Source organism: Castanea sativa, chromosome 3 (genome assembly GCF_040712315.1).
Source record: "Castanea sativa cultivar Marrone di Chiusa Pesio chromosome 3, ASM4071231v1".
NCBI lineage: Eukaryota > Viridiplantae > Streptophyta > Magnoliopsida > Fagales > Fagaceae > Castanea > Castanea sativa.
In genome coordinates, this window is record NC_134015.1 from 37,523,294 (window position 1) to 37,538,471 (window position 15,178).

General features: G+C 38.3%; 1 protein-coding gene across 1 annotated transcript; it reads right to left on the minus strand.

Annotated features, from left to right (window-relative positions):
- Window positions 1-6,025: 6,025 nt before the first annotated feature.
- On the minus strand, window positions 6,026-11,969 carry LOC142628894 (uncharacterized). Its single transcript, XM_075802925.1, has 3 exons — window positions 7,739-11,969; window positions 7,313-7,674; window positions 6,026-7,111 (listed from the first exon to the last, which is right to left on the minus strand). The coding sequence occupies exons 1-3, from the start codon at window positions 11,967-11,969 to the stop codon at window positions 6,026-6,028; spliced, it is 5,679 nt and encodes a 1,892-aa protein (XP_075659040.1).
- Window positions 11,970-15,178: the final 3,209 nt, after the last annotated feature.

Below are 15,178 nucleotides of genomic sequence, written 5' to 3' on the forward strand. Positions count from 1 at the left end.
AATTAATTTAATGACATTAATTTGGAATTTGCCACTAAATTTTAATGTGGCATTTTATAATTGGCTTAAAATTTTGCCTCTTACAAATGCCCCCTCGAGACTTGATCATTTTCACAATTTTGAACGTGGGAAGTGATCAAATCTCGACAACTTCATGCTTTGATGCTATTATTTTCAAAACCTTTCATATATATATATATATATATATATATATATATATATATATATATATTTTTTTTTTTTTTTTGATCTTGAAAATTTGCAAGCAAACTTAATTTAGAACCCATATAATTTCCAATATGATAGGAAGTTCCCCATGTACATTATTCCAAAGTGTCTAACACCATGCTTCTTCCTTGGAATCGTGTAACCAACATTTAGCAACGTGGAGTCCGTAGGTTGGGTAAATCCAAACAGGAGAGTGACTTGATAATCCACACCTCAAGGAGTTTTAATGTGATGATAGTATCATCACTTGGCCTCTTCAAAGCGAGTGCAATCGAATAGAATTCTTATTCAAATAGGAATTGTTTGAAAAGAATTCAAACGTGGAAGTGGCCTATGCCTTGGCAACGGATCCACGCACTCTTCCCAGTAATAACAGACCCTTGTATATGTAAACCACATCCTCATGATATTACTTCGATAAGAATTTTGTTCTTACTCAAAGTCTCATATAGATAACTTTTAACAAGAAGAACTTCTCTAGCTAACGAGCTTTTCAGCTGCACGACTTCTAAACCTTTAAAGTTAAACAAATAGGCCAAGTCAGCCAAGTCCAAACTTAATATGGACTGAAACTTTATCTTTCTAAGTTGTCCAACCTAATCCAAACATTGCCAGATAAAGGTCACGGATGAAGCCAACTGATATTTAAGCACTTTCTAATATTATATTTTGACTGAAATATCGGCACTCTCCAAGCTGGTCAAGCTCTTTATCTCCAATTTAGAGACCTTCTTGACTTAGAAGTGCAATGCCTCATAACAAAGTGACCACTATAAAAGCAAGCCTTCGGTGAGCAAATCCCCACTATTTTTTTTCACAAGTCGAATAGAGGTATGAGGTCTCTACTTTTATTTTCTTCTTCTCTTTGGCACAATATGCTGATTTAAATATGCTGTTCCAGATTTAATCTCAAGCTTTCTTGAAATCCTCCATGCCAATGCTAGTATCTTAACTACAGAAGGCAGGTGCTTTTCTCTCCATCAGGTATAATAACCTTCTTTTATCCTTGTTTTGTCTCATGCATGCTTTTTTTTTTTTTTTTTTTTTCCCAATACCACAGATCCACTCACATGAATATTTCTAGGTAAATCATGTGTTATCTCTTTTTTTTTTTTTTTCACAATATCCAACAAGTAGAACTAATGAAACTTATTTTATGAAGCTGTTCTCTTTTCTTTTCTTTTCTTTTTTAAATATGAATCTACTTTATTCTTTGCCCCCTTTCTTTTTGCAGCTACGGTCCATCTTAAAACACTTTAGCCTCAAATTTTGCAAGAGTTCCATCACTCTAATCTTTGGAGGTACATTTTGTACCAAACTTTCCTTACTTGTGAATTTCTCTTCCTGCATGTCTATTTTTGTTTTGTATTGTTCCACCTCCGTTTAGAATCGGTAATATGATGACTTAGTGGCACTACAAAGAACTTGCAAGAGTTTATTTTGTTCCTCAAGCCAAGTAGTCCTCAAGCCAAGTAGCTACCAAGACAACGACCTCAAAGACAATCTTGACAACGAAGTCTAACTGTGATGCGAAGACTTCCTTGCAGACAAAGACAATCTTGACAACGAAGTCTATCTGTGATACGAAGACTTCCTTGTAGACGAAGACAACAACGAAGTCTATCTGTTGATACGAAGACTTCCTTGCGGACGAAGACAACAACGAAGTCTATCTGTTATACGAAGACTTCCTTGCAGACGAAGACAACAACGAAGTCTATCTGTGATACGAAGACTTCCTTGCAGACGAAGACAACAACGAAATCTATCTGTGATACGAAGACTTCCTTGCAGACGAAGACAATCTTGACAACGAAGTCAATCTGTGATACGAAGACTTCCTTGAAGACGAAGACTTCTTTGAAGACAAAGGTTGCATTGAAGAAAAAAGGCTACTTTGAGGATGAAAATTGTCTATGCCAGGATGTGTGTCCATTGATATCTTGCAATGGAACAATACTTGCATATGAGGATATAATAACTTTGCTTTTTTTTATTTTTATTTTTATTTTTTATTGCATGTCCATGCCCTTTTTTTTTTAACCTTCTTTGCACCGTAGTTTATATTCTTTTGTACATTTTTTTTTTAGGTTCGCCCTTTCATCAATGGTGCTCTTCAAGGACTTCTCTTCATCTGGCAAGAAGTATCTCGTTGTTACTAAAGAATCAAATGACACTAAGGAAGTAGACATATCAATGCTCGTTGAAAGGCCGATTATTGGTCGATTTGCGGAAAGGTGGCCTGAACTTAAAGACTCAAGAGACATTGTGGAGTGGACCTATGATGCCTCTCGGAATTCTGATTCCCCCTCTAGAGCGTGGTCTTTGCATAGCTCTCTTCACAAGAACACTGCAGAGTCTCGTTATCTAGTGACTCTTGGCCGTCGTATAATTTCAGGCGGAACACGTTGGGGCACTCTTTTCAAGATCAATGGAGAGTGGAGTTACATACCTCTATATTGGGAATGGCTCGAAGATGTTCTTTTTAGAAGCAAGAAGACTCTTGACAAGGCCCATATTTATGACGCAGTTTCAGCATCTCTGTACACATATGATCGAAATGCTGATGTAATGCGAGCATTTTGCGAAGGATGGTGTCCACAAACCAACACCCTCCACACATCACTTGGTGAGATGTCTATCTCACTTTGGGATTTATATCGACTTGGCGGGCTTCCTATCTTTGGTCGTCTTTACGATGAAGCCATCCCTTGTTGCGAGGAATTGACAGGAAGTGACGAGGTGGAGAGGTTCATCCCAAAGAGTTGTGAGCACCTATTCGCGGCCTTTCATCTTCTTAATTCTAAAAAGGAAGGAGAAGACCCGCGTGTTTCGGCGAGCGATTGGGTTAACTTTTGGTGTAGATATGGAATGAAATATTCAAAACCACCAAGTCGAAGGACAAAGAGGTTAAGTCGTGCAATCAAGACTCATAATCCTAATGGTTCGCTTAATAAAATTCAAGGCTGGTCCAAATGTGGGAAAAAGCCTTTTATTGAACTCAAGATTGAGGATGGGCTATGGGAAGAGACCTACTTAGCTGCATTACTTTCTTGTTGGCTTTGCACCTTTGTTTTGCCAAGTGAAGATCCCAATACAATTCGCCCTGGAACCTTCAAGATTGCAAGCTTCATGGCCACAGGTCACCCTTTTTGTCTAGCAATACCAGTTCTAGTTAGTCTCTACCGAGGACTAAACAAGATTGCTCATTCTTCTCCAATGATTAGTCGTTCGGGTGCCTGCTTCCCTGTTCATTATATTTATGGCTGGCTAGGTCTTTATTTTAGGACTCATTATGAGATTGATGTCCCAGGACCCAAGATGGTTGTATATTCTGGGGAAGGAGGGGCCAAACACTTTGATGAACACGAAGCAAGGAAGTTGATACAAGGTACTTCTATGCAATGGGACGCAAATTTGTATGTCAGGAATAGGGAGGAGACTTTTCTTGATGATGGAGGACTTTCTCGTAATTCATCGTCATATTTCATAAGTATCCATTCTTCTTACTTGTCTATGCGTCAAGAGGGTCATCTCATAGTGGAACCTTATAGTCCTTTTCGGTTTAGCCGTCAATTTGGACTTTGCCAAGACATTCCAGGTACCATTAAAGAGGACATTCGTCAAGGAACTTTGGATAAAATTGTGGAGTTTTGGAGATTATGTACTCTCTATAAGACTGGTTGCAAAGCATTCTTTCCAGTGCCTCCTACCCCAGCTAATTTCAAACTTCATACTACAAGTGGCTACAAAAAGTGGTGGAATCATATTCATGGGAAGTATCTTGATGATGGTGTAAATATTTTGATTGCAAGTGCACATCCTCCTCCTTCCAAGAGTAAGGTAGTTCAGCCTATCAATGTCAAGAGCAACCATAATAAGGATATTCGATTACCCAAAGTTCATGGGGCAAACACCATCTCAACACCTGTGAACCACCATATTCAGCCCAAGGAGTCTCAAGGTGTCACAACTAAATTGAAGAAGCCTCCTCCAAGGGCCCCATCTGTTGAAAGATCCTTAGAAGTGCATGATGAATTTGAAGGAGGAGCAAATCCAGTCCTTGAAGAAATGAGTGATGATAATGATAGTGATCATCATTGGAATCGGACTAAAAAGCCCAAATTGACAATACCTATCAACCCAAATTCCCTTAGAGGCATCACAAGTGCTTCTGAAAACCTTGAGGGTGCAAAGGATCAGGTTTTTTATTTTTTATTTTTAGAAGAAACTTTCCTTTTGTTTATGTAAAGTATATCTTACATGAACAATGTGTATTTGATTGCAGTCTGGTCAACAAGTTTCGAACATGGAGGTTGACAATGAGGCGGCTTTTGAGAATAATTCCAATCCACAATCTCTTGCTACATCACCAAGAAACAAAGTTCAGGTATTCATTATTAGTCTTTGACTCTTCTTCTTGCTTCTCTTCTTTTTTTTCTTTTTTTTTTTCTTTTTTTTTTTTTTAAAGTTACTCCTTATGAACTATGTATTATTATTATTATTATTATTATTTTTAGTCCGATCAACGAACCTTGCCACTGGACATTGATAATGATGTGGCCTCAAATGATAGTGAAAGTTCAATTTCCGGTCCACGGTCATCTACTGCATTGCCAAGGAGCATAGAAGAGGTGGCTAATACCAATTCTAGGAAGAATGTTACAAGATCTCCTCAAAGAACTAAGTCTTGTGCTCCTGAAGTTTCTGAATATAATCCTAATGATGAAATTTTGAAGCGCCGCATTGATCTTGCATTGAATCTTTGGAAAAGTCTTCAACAAAAGATTGTTAGAACTCCATTTAACAAGACATATTTACTCCTTGATGGGGCTAACAAGATTTTTGAGGCCATAACAACCAATCAAGCTATTGATCCTTCACCATTAGAAACATTGGTTGCAGAATATTTCGATAAGGCCAATACTTTTACATCTCTACAGTCTTCCTTTTCCTCATGTATGGCGCCCGAGCAGCGTGACAAAAAGTTGGAAGAATATAAAGTTCAACTTGATGATCAGCTAAAGGTAGAGGATGAATTATTAGCACATGGTGAGGCACTTAAGGATGGATTGGTGAACAATGATTCTAAAATAGCCGAGCTTCAAGAAGAACTGAAACGACTATTCACCCACAAGCAAGAACTTGAAGCTTCTGCCCTCGAAAATGATGAAAAGCTGTCAAGCCAGAAAGTAATTGTTTCAAACATTCGAGAAGAGATTTCTTCCTTAGAGACTTCTCATACTTTAAGCAATGCAGACACTGAATCCTTGGAGTTGTTAGAACAAGAATTAAGGACCGCCCGTGATGAATTAGAGAATTACAATTGGAAATATTGACTTGTAATAGATAATCATTATAACCATCTTCTTCTTTTCTTTTTTTTTTTTTTTTTTTTTTGTGAACAATAAAGGAATTCCATCATGTCAATTTTTTTAATGGATTGTTTATTTCTCTAGCTCTTGCTTCAATGATTGTTAAAAGTTTTTTTTTTTTTTTTGACATGTGACTGAACTTAGCATAGAATACCAAGTTGCCTACGTACCCCTTGAGGGGGATCAAGTCATTACGTAGTTCAAGGAGGTTTTTTTTTTTTTTGGACATGTGACTGAACTTAGCATAGAATGCCAAGCTGCCTACGTACCCCTTGAGGGGGATCAAGTCATTACGTAGTTCAAGGAGGTTTTTTTTTTTTTTTTTGTTGGGTGAACACCTTCAAGAGTAATGGAAAAACATCATGTACCCTTTGAGTGTTGAGGTAGGCAGTTTAGGCTCCTACCAAGGAATGCTTCAATCTTTAGGCATAATAACGTTTCAAGAATTTGCCGTTGATAGGGCCAATTCTTAAACCATCTTCAGCAACCAACTTGTATGCTCCATTTGTATAGGCTTCTTGAACAACATACGGTCCATCCCATTTTGAAACAAACTTGTTCTTAGTGCGATGGGTGATAATGATGGGTCTTCGTACAGCAAGAACCAAATCTCCAACTTGAAAAGATCGAGGACGAACTTTTTTGTTGAAAGTCCTAGAAATGCGAGCTTGATAACAATCAAGGCGTTGTTGTGCCTCCAATATTTTTTCATCCAATGCTTCTAATTCTTCAAGTCGTAGACGAACATTGTCTTCATTAGAAAGACCTTCTTGAATGGCAATCCTTAATGAAGGAATTTGGCGTTCAAGTGGTAGAATAGCTTCTACCCCATAAACAAGAGAATAGGGCGTGGCTTGGGTAGGTGTTCGATATGTTGTACGATACGCCCATAAGGCTTCCTCAACTCTTTCATGCCAATCTCTTTTTGACTTCCCTACAACTTTCTTGAGCAAATTGCATAGAGTCTTGTTAAAGGCTTCTGCAAGACCATTGGCTGGAGCATTATACATGGAGGAATTATGCTGCTTAAAACCAAAGTCATTGCAAAGTTTGTCCATCAACTTGTTGTAGAATTCCTTCCCATTATCAGTGATGATGTAACGGGGTACACCATACCTAAAGATGATATTTCTTTTGATGAAGTTCACGACAGTTTCCTTCTTCACTTCACGAAATACAGTAGCCTCAGCCCACTTTGAGAAATAATCTGTCGCAGCTAGGATATATGAATGTCCATCAGAAGATTTTGGCGTCAATGGCCCAACCACATCTAATCCCCAAGCATCAAATGGCCATGAAGCTACAGTAGGATGTAGGGGTTCTGGAGGTTTATGAATGAAGTTTGCATGGAATTGACATGCTGAGCATCTTTTTGCATATTCCATACAATCCTTGACCATAGTGGGCCAGTAATAACCCATCCGCTTAATTTGAAAATGAAGTTTAGGACCTGACTGGTGAGCACCACAAATCCCTGAATGAGCTTCTTCAAGTGCCTTGGCAGCTTCCTCATCATCCAAGCAACGAAGGAGAAGACCATCAAAAGAACGGCGATATAAAGTATTCTTGTAATAAACAAAACGTGGAGCTCGTCGCCGAATTTCAGTTCTATGTCGAGGGTCATTGGGCAATTTTCCATGTTCTATATAATCAATGATAGGTTGCCGCCAATCTTCTCTTTCTATGTCAAAAACTGAAATTGCGTTTACTTCTTCTTCTATCTCATCCTCATCAAAATTTGGAGGTATTACCCATGTTTGGCATATTGGAATCTTTATTTCGGGATCTTGTAAGGTAAGAGCCGTTGCTAATTTTGCCAAGGCATCAGCTTGTTTATTCTCATTTCTTGGGACATGTGTAATACTAACGTGATCAAACCATCCCAAAAGCCTCTTGGCGTATTTGCAATATGGAATCAATTCTGGCTTTTTCACGTCATAGTGCAGAAGCACTTGATTTATGATTAACTTTGAATCACCAAAGACTTCCAAACGAGTTGTTTTTGCATCCATTGCCATTTCAAGACCTAGGATTAGTGCTTGATATTCAGCAACATTGTTTGAACAACATTCTGTAAGAGTAAATGCATATGGGAGTATATCCCCTTCTGGAGTTACAAACACTACTCCAAAGACCGGCACCACAACGTTGAGCAGCTCCATCAAAGAACATCCTCCAAGGCTGTGAAATTTCAACGAGCATTACTTCTTCATCAGGAAGGTCATCAGACATCTCCCAATCATCAGGAATAGGATGGTCAGCAAGGAAATCGGCCAAAGCTTGTCCTTTCACTGCTTTTTGTTGGACATATATTATCTCGAACTCTTGGAGTAAGAGAGCCCATTTTGCTAGCCTTCCCAAAAGAACTGGCTTAGTCATAATGTATTTAATGGGATCTGCCCGTGAGATGAGCCGTATTGAATGGGTATGCAAGTAATGTCTTAGCTTTTGAATGGCAAACATTAAAGCTAAACATGTCTTTTCAATTGGTGAATAATTGAATTCAGCACCATGCAAGGTTCTACTCAAGTAATAGAGAGCGTTCTCCTTTCCTTCTTCATTTTCTTGAGCCAGAAGCACTCCTAATGATCGTTCTTGTGCTGCTATGTAAAGAATAAGTGGCCACCCCTGTATGGGTGCTTGTAGAACAGAGGGATTTAGCAAGTATGTTTTGATGCTCTCGAAAGCATTTCTACATGCTTGATCCCACTTGAATGGGACATCTTTCTTCATAAGGCGACTGAAAGGTTGACAGCGTCCTGCCAAGTTGGATATAAACCTTCTGATGTAAGCAAGCTTTCCTTGAAGACTTTTGAGCTCGTGAATATTTCGAGGTTCTGGCATTTTTTGAATAGCATCAATCTTCAATCTATCAATTTCAATTCCTCGGTGTCGAACTATGAATCCTAGGAATTTTCCTGATGTAACTCCAAATGCACACTTCATGGGGTTCATTTTAAGTTGGTACCTACGAAGTCGCTCAAAGACTTGACGAAGGTCTTGCAGATGCTCCATTCTTTTCTTCGACTTCACAACTAGATCATCAACATAGCACTCTACATTCATGTGAAGTAGGTCATCAAATATTCTTTGCATCGCCCTTTGATAAGTGGCGCCTGCATTCTTTAATCCGAAAGGCATAACTTTATAGCAGTATATTCCTTTTGGAGTACGAAAAGCGATGAGCTCTTCATCTTTTGGAGCCATGCGAATTTGATTGTAACCAGAGAACCCATCCATAAATGAAAGAGCTTCATGGCCTACTGTAGCATCAACCATAATTTCTGTTAAAGGAAGAGGAAATTCGTCTTTTGGACATGCCCTGTTAAGGTCACGAAAGTCGACACAAACACGAATTTGCCCATTCTTCTTTCTTACAGGGACAATGTTTGATACCCATGTGGGATACTTGACTTCACGAATAAAGCCAGCTTCAATAAGCTTGTTGACCTCTCCTTCAATCTGGGAGATTAACTCAGGCCGGAACCTACGTTGTGCTTGCTTCGTTGGTCGCACCCCATGCCTTACTGATAAATGGTGAACAACGACCTTTGGATCTAGGCCTGGCATTTCTTTGTATGTCCAAGCAAAAACATCCCTATATTCTTCGAGGAGTTCAACATAAGCATCTTCTTCCTCTAGGGACAAATTTGCATTTAAAAAGACTGGCCTATGGTCTTCAGTAGCGCCAATGTTAACTTCCTTCAATTCATCAACTGTAGCCTGCACGCCTTCTTCAAATGTGGGTGGAGCATCTTCAACATCGTCTTCAATAGGGGACTCCACCTTTGTGACTTCAGTGATTGTTATATGATTTACTGAAACGGCAACCTCGTCTTCCACCTTTTGTTTTGTGGACACCATTGTACATTTTTTTGCAGTCAAGGTTTCTCCAGTATTTACTTCCCAAATACTTCTACGCTTCATGCGAGATGGAATGGAGCTGCGAACCTCATTTGAATCTTGATCCATAAGGAGTGTCTCGTCAACATCTCTGTGAAGGAAATTTGACATCTTATTTTGCTTTTGTCTTAACTTCTCATCCTTTGAAAGTTGAGAAGAAGTAGCATAACTAAGTCTTGTAAGAGCGGAACTTCGAGTGCCATTTTGGGAAGAAGTTGAAAGACTGAGTCTTATAAGAACAGAGCTTCGAGTGCCGTTAACAAAGTTATCATCTTCTTGTGTCCCTAACCTGTCGAAGACTGAGATAGGGGGAGTGGGTTGGCCAATGCGATAAAAAACAGATGGTTTCTTTGATGGCTTTGAAAATTGTTCTTCTTCTTTATCATCTGCCGAAATCACCAAAACACTAACTTTCCGAATGGGGATATGGATGGGGGTTGGTGGAGTATATCCAATTCCAGCCTTAGAACTTGTTGCCCCAACACCTTGGGCTTTTGATGTCTTTTGTCCTTTTCCAGAGGCTTCAGGGATGAGCTTACCCAAACTAGTTGGCTTCTCATGGTTATAACCAGCCTTAGCCATGAGTCTATACGCGTTAGGGTCAAAACCCTCTTTTGTTCTTTTAGTGGGCAAAGTCCCATGCTCAACAATCGGCCCTTGGGATGGTCTTGTAAACCCTTTCAATGGTTGAGTTGAGGATTTTGGTTTTATGATTTTAGTAACTGGCAGGTTTAATCCTTGCAAATCCTTTGATATTGACTCCTCATTTCCTGAAAATGGGGATTGGCCTTCTTTTCTTTTGGCGACTGGAACATAGTGTAGCACAGGGGCTACTCTAGTTACTTCTGGAGTATGATGCTTCCTATCTTCTATAAAAGTCTCGGTTTGCTTGGTTTCCTTCTCCTCAATTGGAGAATTAATCCTTGAAGCTTTGGAGTGGGGCTTTTCTTCTTTGCTAGATAGTGAAGCCACAACTTGGGTTTCTTCCATCTTATCATCTTCCAAGTAAAATTTTGCATCAGCAAAGTGTGACTCAGCTACAGTAAAAGGCTTGTCATCAGCCACTATCTTCTTGACTTGTCCATCTTGGAAATATTTAAGGCATTGGTGATATGTAGATGGCACAACACCATACTCATGCAACCATGGTCTTCCAATAAGCATCTTATAAGTGGTCTTGGCATCGATGATGTGAAAGAGTGCGTTTGATTCCATTTCACCAATGAGCATTTGAAGTCTAATCTTCCCAATAGCTCTTTGTCCACCCTGATTAAAGCCTTGAATCATTAACTTACTGGGAAGTAGTTCATCCAAGGAGATTCCTAATTCTTTCAATATTTTGAGTGGGAGAATGTTGACTGCAGACCCTCCATCGATAAGGATACGATTAACTCGTTGTTCTCGAATGTACCCAGTTACAAACAAGGGGCGATTGTGAATCTTGGGGCCCAATAAATGATCATCATCAGTGAAAATGATTGAAGACCAGCATGCCCTGTACACGATAGCTCGTTCTGTCTCCTCCTCGCAATCTGATTCTTCCTCATCACTTATTTGATAGCATGTGAGAGATGAAAAGACATAATCTTGAAAATGTCGGGGGATGAATTCTTGTAAAGTAACTGGTTTTCGTGGGCTTTGCACAGATTTACCTTCAAGAGATAGTACTGCTACTTCAGTTCTAGGCTTCATCACCTTCGTTGGCCTTTTTACTGCACAAGGTGTCTTTGGACTCTCCTTTGCATGTACATTGTATTTTGCTTTATGATCCTTTCGTCGAGTCACAAGGGTCCATCCTTCTTCATCGGTAACTGAAGGTTCATCTTTATAAGCATGTTCATCCCTATGAGAGTCGTCATCAGATATCTCAAGAATTGGTATTGGGGGTAAAGGTACCTTTACCTCAATGGCCTCAAATGAACCAAATTGAATGGTAAGAAAAGTAGAAGTGGTTGTTGAGGCCACCATGGCAAGATTAGAAGTCACAACTTCATCATCAAAGGTGATCTTTCCTTGGTAGGCTAGCTCCATAATTTTATCTTTCAACACAAAACATCGTTCTATAGGGTGGCCTATGAGGCGATGATACTTGCAATACTTAGGGTCATTTGTTTGGTCAGCTTCTTCAGGACGCTTCATCTCTGGTAGCTCAATCAACTTCAACTCAAGTAAATGATCCAACATATTGGAGATATCGTTATCAGGGAATGGATATTGTTTTTCTTGCATCTCTTGTAATGTTGGTCTTCTTCTTCCTTTATCTTGAGTGAAAGCAGGCATTTGTTCTTTCATCTTGGGCTTAATCGGAACTTTGAGAGGAGCAGTAGTTACAATCAGAGACTGCTTGTTTTCCGATTTAGGAGGAAATTTGCCCCCTTTGCGAGTATCTTGTCTTTCTTTCCCCTTACGGGGCTCTTGAACAGGGGGACCTTGGTGGCCATTGGAGGCAATACTAAGCTCCATGTCATGAGCACGTGTTGCTAATTCTTCAAATGTTTTAGGCTTTATTCCTTGAAGAATATAGCTTATAGCCTAATTCATTCCTTGAATGCACATCTCAATTGCAGACGCCTCTGATAATTGATCCTTGCAGTTGAGACTAAGATTCCTCCATCGCTGAATGTAATCAATGACAGGCTCTTCTTTCCATTGCTTTGAATTGGTGAGTTCTATCATGCTAACAGTACGTCGAGTACTATAGAAACGGTTTAGGAATTCTCGCTCCATTTGATTCCAACTATCAATGGAACCAGGTGCTAGATCGGTATACCAATCAAATGCATTTCCCTTCAAAGAGCGAACAAATTGCTTGACCATGAGATCCCCATAAGTTCCAGCATTATTACAAGTTTCCACAAAATGGGCTACATGTTGCCTTGGATTGCCTTTACCCTCAAATTGTTGGAACTTCGGTGGCTGATAGTTTTGAGGCATCCTCAAGAGATCTATCCTTTGAGTGTATGGTTTAGCATAGGCAATGGATGCTTGACTTCCGCCCCCAACTTGATCTTTGATAGCTTCCTTGATTAACTCCTTGAGCTGGTCAGGAGAGATAGACCCATCTGTAGAGAAATTGAGATCCTTTGTTGAACTCTCGGGTTTGTCATTATGGGTTTGGTTTGGCCTAGAGCTTTCATCTTCGCGATTCAGTCCAGATGTATTCCCCATCTTATCCATTAGGAGAGTTATTTGCGCGTCTCTCAATGCTTCCCTTTCTTTCATAGACTTCATTAATTCTTCTAAAGTCTGAGCTATAGTCGAGACTTGTTCCTCCAAAGATGTTGTGTTAGTCATCATGATCGGCATGGCAAATGAACTAACAGAGCGAGGAGAATCCATAAGCTTGGAAGTAGGGATATCTTCTTCGAAAAGGAGAACTCGAGCCATCAGGTGATTTGTTCTCTTCTTCAGCTATTGGAACTTCTTGGATTGATTCCGAAGTTCGAGACAAAGCTGGCTGAGACAACATTTCTTTGACAAGACCAGCTACATCTTTGCTTGCCCTTTGCGTAGACGAAGCCGTTCGTGACTTCTGAGCTTTAGGAGCGTTGGAAACAAGTGAGGGCCGAGATATGGGTGTTGTTTGAGCATAAACCTCTGCAAGAGCCTTTGTTCTTCCCCTTGTCATAGGTCCAGCATAGGAAGTGTCAAAACTTGATGAAGAGTTTGAATCCATTATAGGATCAAGTTCACTTGTTCCAAAAAGAGGGTTGTTGATTTGAATATTCTTTGAAGCCATAGGACTTCAAATGATATGACAAATTGATGAAGAAGAGATGAGAGGTAGAGATTGTCCCACCGGGCGTGCCAAAAATTTGTAAACACAAAATTTTCAATTGAAGAAAAATCAAACAAATTGAAAAAAAATGAGTTTACAAATATATTTTTTTGTATTAATCAAGTAATGAGTTCAATCTCAGTTTTGACAAATGCTCCTCTGATTCTATTTTCTTTATGGTCTTGACTCAAACGCGAAACTTTCTTCAATTTGGTTGAAAGATGGATCAAATGGTCTTCACAACGAATCTCTGGCTTTAAGCTTGTTAGAGATTTGTTGTCCTTCAAGTTCTTCAAGCCCTTCGAATGTTCTTCAAGTTCTTCAAATGTTCTTCAAGTTCTTCAAAGATGCTTCAAGTTCTTCAAAGATTCTTGAGACAGAATTTCTCCAAAGCTTGGGCCTCTTGAAAACTTCCTCCTTTAAAATGAGAGGGGATGTCCTCTATTTATAGTGATTTTAGAGGATAAGCTCCACTTTGAGTTGATATGCTTGAAAGTATGTAGTAGACTTTTGATTGGTCCAAATTCTTCTTAGAGATAATTATCTCTATTTATCTATATCATATTTTGATCAAGATAATAATTAACAAAGATAAATCATTATCTCTGTTTAGTTTATTTTAATAAAGATAATTATCCATAAATTTTGAATAGGAAGTTTATCTTTATCTTGTGGGGCAAATGACATGTGGCAAATTTTGATATGCCAGTGTGATGTCAATTTGGATGACACATGTCATTATCTAATTTAATTAATTTAATGACATTAATTTGGAATTTGCCACTAAATTTTAATGTGGCATTTTATAATTGGCTTAAAATTTTGCCTCTTACAGTCATATCCTTAATTACTTGTGCACATGAGATTTTTTTTGTGTTATAGTTTGTTGGAATCTATTGTTACAAAGGTATTGAAATCTTTGCCGTAATTGACATGGGGCTTATAATAATTTGCAAATATTTGAACACAATTTACAAGCCAAAATTAATGTAAGATCAAAAGAAATTATAACTAAACTTTGATTTTTTTTTTTATACAAAAAAATTGTCTTAGATGCTATAGCACAAACCTGTGGGAGTGGTGATTTTGCAAATAATCAACAGATTTGAGATGAAATATCCTTTTCTAGCTTAGCTAGGAGCTGGTCGTTCTTATAAACTTCATGAATATTCAGATCAAAAGAACGTTTGTAACTTTGTATTTGGAAATAAAGTAAATCTCCTTGTGATCCTTTTAATTACAAATCAAGCAAAAAGGAGCACCAATAAAACACTCAAAAAATGTGAAAGCAAGGGTGAAAAAACTGTATAAATAGAAAAATTAGTTAATCATACTTGAAACCCTCAAGCAATTAATTCACAAGCATATATATGCCTAGCACTAGAGAAACATACTCGAGATCTACTTTCTTTGGCTAGAGATTTAGAAACCATATATAAGTTTTCTTAGAAAAAAAAAAGATTAATATAGTTAATTAACTCCCAAGTAAAAAGTACCATAAAAGCTCTTTATTTATTAAGAAAAAGATTGGGAAAATGTTATTGATTTTTATATCAAAGAGGTTACGCACCATGAAACCATCTTATCAGTAATGAACCTAACTTAAATTATAGATTATTTACACGAACAATAATTTTCCTATTAAAAATGATAATTATATATTAAGTGCAAATAATTTTTCCGCAACCCATTTTTAAATCACTTAGATTGGCTCAAAAAACATTTCGATTAAGTAAAACAAAAACAAAAAATACAGTGAAAATCGAATGTTTCAAAGAACAAAAGCTTTAAACCAAGAGGTGGTTATACAACTTAAAAAATTGGGGTGGGGGGCCTTCAATTTGAAATAGATATTGGCTCACAGTGTAGGCCACAAAAGCAAAAACGATGCACA